We start from the raw sequence: 12925 nt of genomic DNA, 5'->3' as shown, positions 1-12925 counted from the left end.
CAGGTGTAAAAATGGAGCCAATAAATGGACAACTCAGCCGCGCAAGAGCTTTTGCCTCTTTTGCTATCGAGGACGGCTTTTACGTGTCGACCGGACGCTTATTTCCTTCTTATTCTCGGCTAACGTGGAGCCCTGCATCAATACACCTGTCAGTGTTTTTGCTGAAGAATCACATGTTCCCTTTCCCAGGTTTCCCCCTACCCTGCACAAAACCCATCATGCAGCCCTCACTGCAGCAACCCCACCTTCACAGCACAGATCTGACATGCTAAATGCAAGGAGCATATAGCTTCACCACTAGCTGCTAGCCCAGATAACTACAGGCAGTCCTCGCTTAACAACCACAATTGGGACCAGGATTTTGGTTGCCAAGCAAAGGGCCATCAAGCGAATCTGACCCCATTTCACAATCCTTTTTGCGGTGGTCATTAAGCAAATCACTGCAGGCATTAAGCGAACCACATGGTTGATAAGCGAATGACACGATTTTGCTTGCCAGAAGCTGGCCATGAAGGTTAAAAATGGCGGTCACGTGACCACGGGACCCTGTGATCGCCATAAGCCCGAACCAGTTGCCAAGCACCCAAATCACGATCACATGACCAGGGGAAAATGCTGCAACGGTCCTAAGTGTGAGGACAGACTGAAAGTTGGTTTTTTCAGCACCGTCGTAAGTCTGAACCATCTCTAGATGAATGGTTGTTAAATGAGGACTACCTGTATACGTTGCCATCAATGTTGAAGGCAAGAACTCTGGAGGAACACAAGACACATCCTGCTTACTGGTTACTATGAGAATGATAAAGTGGTCTAGAAAGTTCTTGAGACTGATCCAGGAGCTCTGCTTAAATTCTTCTTCCCTCTTCACTCCCATTGGCTTCCTACCAGTTCTGAATCACAGAGTTCAATTCTTAACCGTTCAAATCCAGTTCTTAAAAAACTGATAAACCTTCTCCTAAGAAGTTTCCATTACTAATGGAAAGTTAGAGGTGTGTTGCGACATGCCACCCAAAAACAAGATGGATCATTTTTTTAGGAAAGCAACAACTCTTCTCCACTGGATCTGGACTAATTTCTCATCTTTAGCGCCACACAATCCATTTGGAGCAAGGTTCAAACCAGGATTTCCTGGCCCTGCAACGAAATTCAACCTGACTTCACAGCCGTTCTCAAGGGAACTAAAAGAGGCCTCATTAAAGCCCAGAAGCACTCCCAAAAGACGACCATAAGGCAGTCGAGAACCGAACGTTGTCAATTCCTAATCAGAACAGGGACGTTTGCAAAACTTCAGAATTTCCCAGCCTTGCAGATGCATTTAACCAAGCGCACAGAAGAGCGGGCAAAAACACAGCAGTTGCTTAATAAAACAGATACCCTTAAGTCCAGCCTGCAGTGCAGAATGGCCCCCGCAAAAGAGATCACACACAAGAGGGAAATCAAACACCCAACCTAGAGGCCTTTAGAGTTCTACCAGGAACAGTCCAATTATCGCTGGAGTTACTGACCGAGTTTTAACTCTCCCCTCCCGAGGAGAGAACGGATGCTCCTCCTTCCTCCCCCCTTAGAAATCACTCCACATGTAAGCCACTCAGAGCAAAGGGATTCGACGGAGATGCAACACAACTTGGTTTCCAGGAATCCAATCTGCTCTTTTAAAAAAAAACCCTGCTGAAGCTAATCAAAAGCCTCAGACAGCAAATGGCTCAACAAGGAAACATTTTCAATTCACGGACCAGGCCTGCTGCTAACAAATTCTTATGCCGGGCAGCAGACCCACACAGACGGGAGAAGGAAACCAAACAAAACCACAGTTTGTCCCTTGCCCAGAGACTCAGTCCTCATCTTTGGAGGCAGTGGAAGAAAAGACAGGCACTCTCTCCTGTCAAGAGCACATTTCTAGGGGGCCAAGGGACAGGAACCGCACGCCTGGAAGGAAAATGTCCATTCTGGGGAAGCCTAGCCTTCCTATCACCATCAACGTGCAGCCGTGATTTCAAAATGGCAACTCTGAGCCGTTCCAACAGGCTCTCCAGACCAGCGAGAGCACCGAGCGTACACAACGGAGGGACAAAATGACCTGAAGGGTGTTAGGGCAGGGGCACAAAATGGGAAGAAGTAAACAACTTCTACAGTTACAGATCCTAACTCTTCCTGCTGAGGTTCCCCAAAGGAGAGACGGTTGGCTGCAGCCAGCAAAACCAGCATGGTGCTCTTAGGCGCTCAATTCTTGATTTTTCACCATTTTCTTTCCCGGCAGAGCAGCACGCAAAATGGGGTGCACGTGGCAGCAACAGAGCACGTGCACACACATCTCTGGCTTATTCAGCAGCCTCCAATTAAAAAGGAAGTGACAGCAGGTGATGGAAAAGACCCTGGAGAGCAGTTGCCAGCAGAGCCAATGCAGTTGGGTAGACGGAGCATCAACCTGACCTAGCACACTGGTGATTCTTCCGGAGTGATTTTTTCCACGGCTCGCAACTTCGCCCTGCAAGAAGACCAGCTGCTTCCCCGAAGCTGGTACACCTCCCCATTTGGGGCCTGCCCTCGCACCAGCCCTGCCAGCTTCAGCAGAGTGAAACTTTGCTCAAAAGATACCTGGTCAAGCAGTTGGAAGCCAGTGATGGGGGCGGGGGGGGGGAGATGGGAAAAGACAAACTTTTTACCCCCACGTTTCAAGGGTCGCTTTGAAGTTTTTACAAAATGAAGCCAAGGGAAGATTGAATGCTGGGTGTGTGTGTGTGTGTGCATGTTAAATCTTTATTTCCCATTTAACTCTCAAATGGGAAGGCTGTTTAAACAAAGGCACTCACTCAAGTCTTTTGGTTAGGGAAGATCAGACATGACAAATGGCCCTTCTTTACAAGAGCGAAAATCCATCATAAGAGCATGAGAAAGCAAATCCCTGGGCCAAGATAGATTATTCTGTAAAAGATTAAGTCTAGGGAGCACCGGCTTGGCCACCCCGTGATCTGCTCCAATATCATTCCCTCAATGGGCCGGGTGGATGCTTCAAAGAATCTCCAGCGTAGCATACTGCTCCTGAACCTGATGCCATCGCACTTAATACTGATAGAGCCCATCCCCATTTAAAGCCATTGACCAAACCCACTGCCAATAAATTCACCGCCAGATAGCAGATGATGTATTTCAAGACTGGTAATAAAGAAGGAGGTGGCGGGAAAAAACAAAACAAAACGCAACACTCAGAAGTTTGGAGAAAAGAAGCTACCTGAGGCAAAAGGCTGGTTTGCTGAGCAAAAGATAAACACCAAGAGCCTCCTTTAAAGAATGGCTGTTCTCACCTGGCTGTCAGGTGAACAAGCCCAGGAGGGTTTAAGATTCAGAGCTGTTAAACTACACAGGAGTGAAATCTACCCCAGTCGTCCCCAGCCTAATTTCAACAATACTTTACTGCAGGTTCAACCCTACAAAATACGTGATCTCAGCCCAAGAAACAAAGGCAATATTACTCTTTCTGTGTTACTCCTGATAGAGAATAACTCTTGGAGAGCAGCTTCCACCAGGAAAAGAAAGGTCCTAACCATTCTTCGGTCCAAAGATAATGCACTGCTTGCTGATTCCTGAAGTGAAACCTTCCTGCTCGCTAACTTGCTTACTACCACCTTCAAAGAGCAGCGTGAAAGCAGGAACCCTCTGTGTTAACGAGTTCAGAAAAAAAGCCACTGCATATTGAACATCCTACTCTAAAGAGAGGCCGGACCAACGAGGCATCTTCCAGGTCTTTAGGAATAAAGTCGTAAGAAGTTATTGCTCCAGTGGAAAAAAACAGCCTTGCTGACCGGATAGTTGCACTTGGCATCCTAGCCAAGCACCCTCTTCTACCTAAGACTGCAGTTCCCTGTACATCCACCTGGCAGTAAGACTGACCTACCTCAGAATCAGCCCAAAGAGGAGCAGCCCAACTGAAGAACTGGAACACAAAATGCAGATTACTAAAATATCCAATGATACACAATCACATTTCGTTGATATGCTTAGTAAAATCATCCTGCCTGGTCACGGAGTTCTCTATAACGTGGAAAACAAAAATCTCAAAGACTTTTAACCTCTTTTGATATATAAGGAAGTCACCTACACTTGGAGGATAATAAAGGATGGCCAGGTTGAGAAGATTCTGGCACAATTTGTTAGAAAATCATAGTACGATTTTGCTTAAAAGAACCTCGAGAGAACAACGCCAGGAAAAGTAAAGGAGACAAGAATACCAAGGCTTTAGGCCTTAAAGAAAAAAAAAGATCATAGAGTCTGTGGGATTAACAAGGGGGTAGGAAGCGAACAGGAGGAGCAGTGGCCATTTCAGAGGGATGAAACGATTCATCTACCGTGGCCTCTCATCCACCCACCAACGATTTGTGCTACCTATAGTCACTGTGATCTCCCACCACCGTGGCCTTGCTGGCTGGGAAATGACCCAAGCTGCATATTTGAGGAAGCCATTTAAGAACATCAAGTGTAATAAGACTTAAGAGAAGGAAATAGTGGGCCTACCAGCTTCTTACAGAGTTCCAGACGAAGTCGTTCGACATGATACAGAAAACAAAAGTAGTTTTCTTCATGTGAGGGAAATTGCGAGGGGAAGAACAAGGACGGGGCAGAAGGGAGAATGAAGGAGTATCAGTGTAAATTCCCAGGGCCTTAGGCATCAAAGTGAGCTGGGAAGTGTCTGTAAGGACATGGCAACAGGATTAGTTACAGGAGAACGGTGACTACTAGCTTTCTAAGAAAAGGAAAGATGAGCCGCAACTTCATCCTCGGAATGCCGCTACATCGCTTTCTCTGCAAATGTCGGCCTCCCCCCACCAGGTCAAAAGCTTCCAAAAGTCCCGGAAAGTTCCTTCAGCAAAGCTCCTGGCCCGGCAGGTCCACAAGGCCCAGAGCGGTGCGCATCGGGTCCAAGAAGTGCCGATGAGGGCACCGGCTCATCTACTAAGCAGCAGCACGGCCCGGAGTCAAGCCGGATTTGAACCCCACTCGGCCGCAACATTCACCGGGACCGGCCAAACCCTCACGCGCTTCGCTTCACGGTGCGGAGATCCCAGAGGAGCACCCTTCTGCCTCCTGCAAAAAGGAGCTGCAAGCCTTAAGAGGAACCACCAGCTCTAACTTTTAAGAAGCCTTCAAAGAAAGAACAGGGTTAGAAGGTAAAGTAAAAACAGAGGAGAAAACACCCCGTGGTGATGGGGGGGGGGGGAGCGGCTGGAGGCAAAATTAACACCCCAAATTCATGCAAAAGCTGCGCTGCATGGGGGGGGAGGGGGGGTCGTTTTACATTAGCTTTCCCTAAGGGGGACTTTTTGAGGAGGGGGATAGAACCGCCCTCGACCCGCAGGGTGGGCGAAGCCAGGAGCGGACGGAGCGAGGCCCGCCTTGCCCGGGTTTAAATAAGCCCTACTCGGCCCCGATCGAGAGAGGGGAGCCGGGGGCGTCGCTTCCCCCTCCCGAGCGGGAAGCCGGAGCCCGGCTCGCGGGGAGGCGGCCCGGGGGGGCGCGGGAGGCTGCGGATCCGCGCCCGGCCTGCCCGAGCCCCGGGCCGCGGCCCTGCGGAGAGCCCGGCGGGCAGCCAAGGCCCCGCCCCGGGCACGGCGGGGGGCGAGGGCGCCCCTCCACGTGCCCGCCGGGGGGGAGGCGGGTGGCGGCTCCGCGGGGAGACAATGAGCGCGGCGCGCCCGCGAGGGGGAAGCGGCCTCGCCCGGGCGGGAAGGGCCGGCGCTGCTGCGCGCGGGGCCGGCCGGCCGGGCCTCCCGGGGGCCGGGGGCGGGGGAGCGCGGCCCGAGAGAAGGAAACCGGCCTACCCGGCGGCGGGCAGCCCCGCGGCGATCCAGCCCGGGAGGGGCGAAAAAGAGCGCCTTTTTCCCCCCTTCCGGCCGTCCCGGCGGGGCCGCGTCCGACTTTGGTCTCCCCTGGCCCGGCGCGGCGCGCTACGCGAGTCCCCGGCTCGCTCCCGGCCGACTAGGCCGCGGCGGCGGCGGCGCTCCGGACCGGAACTGCCCGCCTCCTCACGCCCCCTTCCTCCCCTCGGGCCGGGAGGGGAGGGCGCCCGGGGGCCCGGCCGAGCCGCCGCGCGCTCCGCCCGGGGCGCCAGATACCCGCCTCCGCCGCGCCGACGGTCCTCCGCTCCGCGGGCGCCGGATCGCCTCATAAAAGTAAGCCAGGCAGGCTCGGGCGGGGGAGGGGAGCGGGAGGCGGGGCCGGCTCTTAAAGGGCCCGCGCGCCATTTCCGCCGCCGCCGCCGCTTACCTGCGCCTCCGCCGCCGCCGCCGCACGCACTGACAACTGAAGCCAGCGAGGGCGCGACCGCCCCTGGGCCACGTGACGCGCGGGGCGGGGCGAGCCGCGCGGGGCCGCCCACGTCAGGTGGCCGCGGCACGCCCCCTTCCGCTCCGGGCGGGGAGGCGGGGCCCGCGAGGGCGCCTGCGCCGAGGGGGTCTCCCTGCCCCCTGCCTGCCTCCCTACCTCGTTTGCGCTGTTTGTTTTCCTCGGCTCCGCTCGCCCCGCCTTCGAGCACGTGATTCAGTTTGGGGTGTTTTTTTTTTTTCCCCTTCCCCCCTCCTCTCTGTCCCCAACCCACCCTCCCTCCCTTCTCCTCCTAGCGTGGTGGAGAGACTCGGCGGTAGGATAGTTCCGGCTCCTGTTCGACAGGCCACTCAATGCGGGGTGGCGACGCAGAGTGGGATCGACGAAGGGGGAAGCGGGGAAGGCGCCGGGGCTGGTATGCCCTCCCCCATCTCCGTCGCCTCCGCGCTGGCCGATCTCTCCTTCTTGGAGCGCTCAGGGGGCCGCCCCGCACTTCTACGCTTTCCATGGGAAACCGGAAGTGTGAGGCACAGGGGACTCCCCTTGACCGCCTCCCTTTGGCTTTCCAATATGGCCGCCGGAGCCCCTTTCTCTTTATGATTCCCCCTCCTTCCGGTCAGCTGAGACCAGCTTCCTTTTTTTTCCTTTCACCCCGCCCCCCGGCAGGCCTGACGCCGGCGGGAGGCGTGGCCTTGGCCACGTGACCGGGCGCGGGCGGCTTCGGCGGCGGCCATGTTGTGCGGCCCTGGGGGCGGCCGGGCCAGGTGCCGCGCCCGGCCATGGCGGGCTCCGCTTCCTCCGCCGCCGCCGCCGCCGCCTCCTCCGCCGCTCCCTCTTCTCCCGCCTCCTCCTCGCCGCCCTCGTCCAGCAACTGGCTCTCCGGGGTGAACGTGGTGCTGGTCATGGCCTACGGGAGCCTGGTGAGGCCAAACCGCTCCCCTTCGCCGCCTTTCGCCTTAGCCCCTTGCCTGCCGGGCGTGGGACTGCACTTCCTATCCTCCCCGGCGGGGCGGGATCCTGGCCTCCCTGCTCCGGGGATTGAAGCCCAGCAAGCGGGGGGGCCGCGCCAATGCGCTGAGCTGGGGAGAAAGGGAAGGGGGTCGTCCATCCCCTGAGGCGGGGACGATGGGCTTTGGAGTGCGGAATCGCAGCGGGAGGAAGGGGCGGGCAGGCGTTGGGAGGGGAGGAGGAGTTGGCTGGGGGCGATGGGAGCTGTAGTCTGCGGCTTGTGTCTTTTGAAAGGAGCAGAGGGGTGAAACGCCCATTTGCCTCCCTATTATTTTATTTATTTTGTATCACGTCTTTATTATTTCTACTGTTTTATTTAAGAGTATTTACTCTTATTTCAAATAATTACTTTATTAGATTAATTTTGATTTTATTGTATTGTAGTCTATTATTCTATTATTATAATTTTATTCTTATGGTTTTTATAATTATTAAATAATAAAAGAGTAACTACTCTTTTATTTTAAGAGTATTTACTACTTTTCCTTGGTTCTTCTCCCCGGGGCCATCCCCAGCACAACCCTGCGAGGTAGGCCAAGCCGCCCTGGGGGTTCATGGCTCTCGCTGGCGGGGTGCCACCCACCCTCCGCTTGTCCTGCAGGCGAGCCCAGCCCCGCCAACCCTCCCTTTGCCTCCCCTCCAGGTCTTCGTCTTGCTCTTCATCTTCGTCAAGAGGCAGATCATGCGCTTTGCCATGAAGTCTCGCCGGGGCCCCCACGTGCCCGTGGGGCAGCACGCCCCCAAGGTTTGTGGACCTGCCCGTGGCTCTTGCCAAGCTTGGACCGGAGGGGTGGGGGTGCAAACAGCAGCCACATACTGGAAGGGTGCAGAGTTAACATCCAAAGCGGGCGTGGCTGCCTGTTGAACATGCCGTACCTTTTCACGGGCTCAGAAAAAACCCCGTTGGAGTGGCCAGAGCATTAAGGAATGACGACCCATTGCCATCTCCAAAACTCAGTGCATTTTCCTGAGACTTCCGGAAATGCCAGCAAAAGATCCATCTCCTTTAACAAGTGGCCAGCTGGCCCAGTGACCACACCCTGATGTGAAACCTGCTTCGGCATTTCAGATTTGAACCCGCAGCCCTCCTCCGCTGATTCCCCCGCTGGGAGCATTTAAGCATCTGCCTTTCCTCTTGTTATTTTAGGGAGGCCTGGTTTGTTTACGAAGTTCAGCGCCCTGGTTGTGAGCCTTTGCATCCCATCTGATTTCAGCGTTCAGCCTAATCATTAAAAGCTGTTCTGAAGCCCAAATTCAATACAAAGCTGGTAGCTCTCCAGTGTGAAAGAGGCTCAAAGATTTGGGAGATTGTTCCCTAGTTTGGGGGTGGGGAAAAAGGCCGCGGAAGCTTGCTGAATTCAGAGAAGTTTAGAATGCGGTATTCAGTGAGTAGCTAGTAAACTTTTACCATTTATATTTTGCTGCTTTACTCAGGCAAGCACTCAAGGCTGCCAATGAAACCATAATTTTAGAAAAACATCCAAAAAGTGAAAAATGAGTAAAATCAGTGAAAGCTTGACAAAAAAGATGCACCTTTACAGACAATTTATAGATTGTCTAAGAGCCAAGACGGCGAGGTTGATCAACAGATCCATTTTGGTACTAACAAGTTTTAAAATGTATTCTTGTATTGAATACACCTCTTTGGGGGAGCCAAAGAGATGTATTCAAAAGCCATCTCTTTGAGGGAGATGGGCGGCGACAGAAATTTGAAATCTAAACAAAATAAATAAACTCCAGATGAAGTGCGTGCTATAATCTGACACAGGCCTCTGACCCCAGAAGCATCTTCTCAATTATCTCTGCAGATCGGGACCGGTTCATAGCAGGAGAGGCAACGCATTCGTTCCTTGGTTGCGCCAAACAGCCAAATTGATTAGCAGCAGATTCCGCCATAGTCGGGAAATCTGTCATTAAACGCAAGGTGGCAGAGTTTGAACTGGCGGCTTGTGAGATGGAAAGCTAACCCACATGCCCTCTTTCTTCCCTCATCGTTTTCTCTATTCAGGGACTCAAGGAAGAGATTGACATCCGACTGTCACGGGTTCAGGACATCAGATACGAGCCCCGGCTGTTGTCGTACGATGACGCCCGGCTGTTAGAACTGGACTCATCCATCAGCCCATGTACGGTACTCAGGGATCAGGGGGATGGGGGGGACAAGGCCACAAGTGGGCAGGGGACATCTTGCCCCAATTCAGTTTCCTCTGCTTCCTTTGCAGTCCCTTACAGTTACGTGTATCGGATGAAAGCTTTGGATGCTGTCAGGGATTCAGGTAAAATCAACCAGCGGCTATCCTGCAGAGCATCGGCGGGCCTGTTTTTCGCCTTTTGTTTCATCTGAGCTGCCACAGCCTCAATCAGCAGGGCGGGGTGCAGGAAGGTACTTGGGCGGGGTGCCGCTTTGGAAAAGACATTTGCTGCCTCTCTGTTTGAGAAACTTTTTTTTTTTAAAAAGGGTCTTTATTAGACATTGTGGAGAAAACGTGTTACCCGGGAAGGACGTTTCTATGACTGGGTGAAGCGTTTGGATCGTTGCGGGATTCCAAATATCCAGCAAATCCAGGCTCGTGTGTTCGCTGCAAAACCAGGAGCGGGGTGAACCCCACCGAGTGGGTCGTGTGAACGGGGCTCCTCTGTGTTTCTCTCCGCAGAGATCCCGTTCTCCGCGGAAGGCAGATACCCCAAGTCGTTGATCGGGAAAAACTTCCAGGGCTACCTCCTGGAGCTCCGCAACTCCAGCACCCCTTTGAAAGGGGTCCGCAAGGCTCTGATTGACACACTCCTGGATGGGTATGATAATGCCCGCTACGGGACAGGGGTGAGTGCGGCCTTCCAGAGGCCCTGCAGAGTGGGGCTGAAACGTTGCAACCTGCCATTCTTCCAGTTCAGGCATCTTTAAAGTTGAGTGATTTTTTTTTTCCCTTTCTCTCTCTCTCTGTGCCATAGACTTTCGGCAAGGCAGAATTTCTCAAGTATCGGGAAGCGTTGTGTGAGCTGGCAACAATGTAAGCTGGGAATGGGGCTGAGTGGGGGCAAGCGGGACAGTTTTTAGCTAAAGCAACGGGGGGATTTAAAAGAATTGGCCCCGTGACGGTGGAGCCAGACGGCCTCTCCTAGCAGCCACTTGGTTTTGTAAGTAGAAACATGCAGCTTCAGTCCCCAGAGGGGAAGGGAGCTGCAACAGGTTTTCCCCAATCTAGGAGTTTCCTGCGGTGTGGATTTCAGCTCCCAGGATTCCCCGGTCCGTCGTGGAGAATTCTGGGAGCTGAAAGCTGCTCCGTAGGCGTCTGGATTTCCACTGCCGCGGTTCCTCCGCTCGTTGCTGAGAATCCTGGGAGCTGTGCCCAGGTGGTGATGCTATCTGTTCCATCTTGTCCGATCCTCGGCGATTCTAGGGACCAGCGCGCTCCACATTTTCCTATCTTGTACGGCCATGCACAGATCTGGAGATTGATAGGGGTGACCCTGGCGTCTGCAGTTCTGGCTTAAATGGGCCAATTATAAAACTCTATCCCGGGTGAAACGCCCCCCGATTGAGCCTCCTAGGGTGGAATCGTGCCCTGTTCGGGTTGGATTGTAATTCCGTGCTAGAGCCCCCACCCTTTTGATCGATGATGGCCCAGCCATCCTGGGATTTAGGAGTAGCCCAAGGTGTTCCCAGCTAAACTACAAACCACAGAAACCAGACCGCAGCTGCACAAGGGCACGGCTCAGCGTTTCTCAACCTTGGAACCTTTAAGATACGTGGGCTTGAACCCCCAGAATTGCCGGCTGGGGGGTTCTGGGGGTTGAAGTCCACGTATCTTAAAGGTGCCCAGGTTGAAAAACGCTGGCACGGCTTGTAGTGCAGACCACGCCACGGTATGCGTCCCCAGGGGTTGGATGATGGCCAGGCTTGTGGGGCTGCGTGCCCCACCATCGAGGCTTGTTAACCAAGGTTTGTGGCCCGGCACATGGTAGAAACGCGGCCTTTCTCTCCGCCCTCTCTCCCCGCAGCATCAAAGCCCGAGGCGGGAGCAGCCAACGGCAGCACCAGTCGGCGGCCAAGGACCTCACCCTCTCGCCCGACCTTGCCAGCCCAACTATCCAGGTCACCTACCTTCCCTCGAGCCAGAAAAGCAAGCGGGCCAAACATTTTTTGGAGCTGAAAAGCTTCAAGGACAACTACAATACGCTGGAGAGCACCCTGTAACCTCCCGTCTGGACTTGAGACGCGCGTGCCCAGGATCGAGCCCCAGAAGGGGCATGGCTCTCCCCACCTGGACCAAGCGAACCGGTTGCCTGTACGCAGGCTTGGCCAGCCCTTGTGGCTGGGGGCTGGCATTTGGGGCCATCCCCTGCCGTGAAAAGATTGCAGGATGGTGGGGGGAGCAGCCGACCTCCCGCCTCCCCAGCGGGCACGTGGGGGGGTTGTAAATAAGCCTGTTTCTTTTGTTACCTCGTATTTATTTATAAAGACTCGCTCTCGCAGCATGCCGAACAAGCCAAGAACGGGCCAGCGATCAAGTCCTCGAGAATTTTTCCCCTCTCGGTGGACCTTTCTGCCTTTCCTCCCTGAATTCTGCCCCGCTGACGTTTGCGGGAAGGTGGCACTGCCCCCTGGGGCATGGTGGTGGTGGATGTCCAGCTGCTCAAGCAAGAGGTGGTCTGTGTCACAGAGGACTTGTCCGGCAGGGCCTTTCCATGTTCACAAGCAGGAAATCGAACGTGGTCCCCGCCCAGGAAGAGCAATTTTCACCCCCTGGCGCTTAACGGCAGGAGGCACTTAAGAGCACCCACCGATGCAAAGCAGCACCGTGCCCAGGGCCCTTCGAAGGCGTGTCACCCATTCCGACGTTCCCTCACAAGCTTGCTCAGGTGTCTCTGAGTTGGGCTGTTTGAAATAAAACGAGCGGTTTTGCCCTCGCACACCCCTCTCCTCTGTGTTTTCTGTTCAAAGCGGGTTTACAACTTTTTTTACAGTTTTTTTTTTTTTAACAGGTTTACGGCCTTAGAAAGCTGCGCTTCGGTGTAAGGAAACCTGGCCTGAGTGGGTGGGAGGGAGAATAAATCAACTTTGGCAATGTTCTTTCCTGCGTGGGGTTTCTCCATCCTGTAATGACCGACAGTGTGATTTATTTGAGTCTCTGCTGGCCAGAAGGTGGCGTCTCAGGGCGATTGTGAATTTTGCACAACTAAGGGTTTCCCCTGTACTTGGATTTCATGGAGGGGGGGACCTCCAGAGCAGCCTTTCTCGACCTTTTCACCCTGGAGGACCCCTCAAAAGATTTTTCAGGCCTTGGGGAACCCCTGCACATTCAGGCTCAAATACAGGCCAGAAGTTGCAAAATTATTCTACGCGTTTCATGGGTAGCCATGTATATATGCCTGAACAGTGTTCTTAGACCGAAAATAAAGAATGAACCTTGCCTCTTGAATGTGAAGCGGCCCGAATTTGAAATAATTTTTTAAATAAACCAGCATCTCCTTTTAAATAAACCCCTAGGTACCTCTCGTGGAACCCGAGGGTGCCGTCGAACCCAGGTTGAGAAACCCTGCTCCAGAGGAAGGCCCTTTCAAGCAAAGGAATGGCAGTGTTTTAAAAAAAAATTGTTTCTTG

General features: G+C 53.8%; 2 protein-coding genes across 7 annotated transcripts in view; one reads left to right on the top strand and one right to left on the bottom strand.

Annotated features, from left to right (window-relative positions):
• Positions 1 to 6280, bottom strand: part of UBAP2L (ubiquitin associated protein 2 like) — a 37828-nt gene extending 31548 nt beyond the window's left edge. For 2 of the 6 annotated variants that reach the window (XM_063317118.1, XM_063317121.1), the window contains exon 1: positions 784 to 996. The gene's annotated coding sequence lies outside the window, so the exon portion shown is untranslated. Of the gene's footprint in view, positions 1 to 783; positions 1000 to 6111; positions 6191 to 6258 lie in introns of those variants that run through there. The other 4 variants (XM_063317120.1, XM_063317119.1, XM_063317122.1 and 1 more) reach the window with 4 other exon arrangements.
• Positions 6281 to 7026: 746 nt separating this feature from the next.
• Positions 7027 to 12240, top strand: C17H1orf43 (chromosome 17 C1orf43 homolog). The gene is given in 8 exon segments (XM_063316834.1): positions 7027 to 7235; positions 7967 to 8068; positions 9332 to 9449; positions 9546 to 9599; positions 9978 to 10144; positions 10273 to 10331; positions 11323 to 11426; positions 11429 to 12240. Coding segments are annotated over 8 exon segments (1059 nt in total). The 5' UTR covers positions 7027 to 7094; the 3' UTR covers positions 11743 to 12240.
• The last annotated feature ends 685 nt before the right edge of the window (positions 12241 to 12925 follow it).

Source organism: Candoia aspera, chromosome 17 (genome assembly GCF_035149785.1).
Source record: "Candoia aspera isolate rCanAsp1 chromosome 17, rCanAsp1.hap2, whole genome shotgun sequence".
Lineage (NCBI taxonomy): Eukaryota > Metazoa > Chordata > Lepidosauria > Squamata > Boidae > Candoia > Candoia aspera.
Note: the sequence above shows the minus strand (reverse complement) of the source record. Positions and strands in the feature narration are given on the sequence as shown.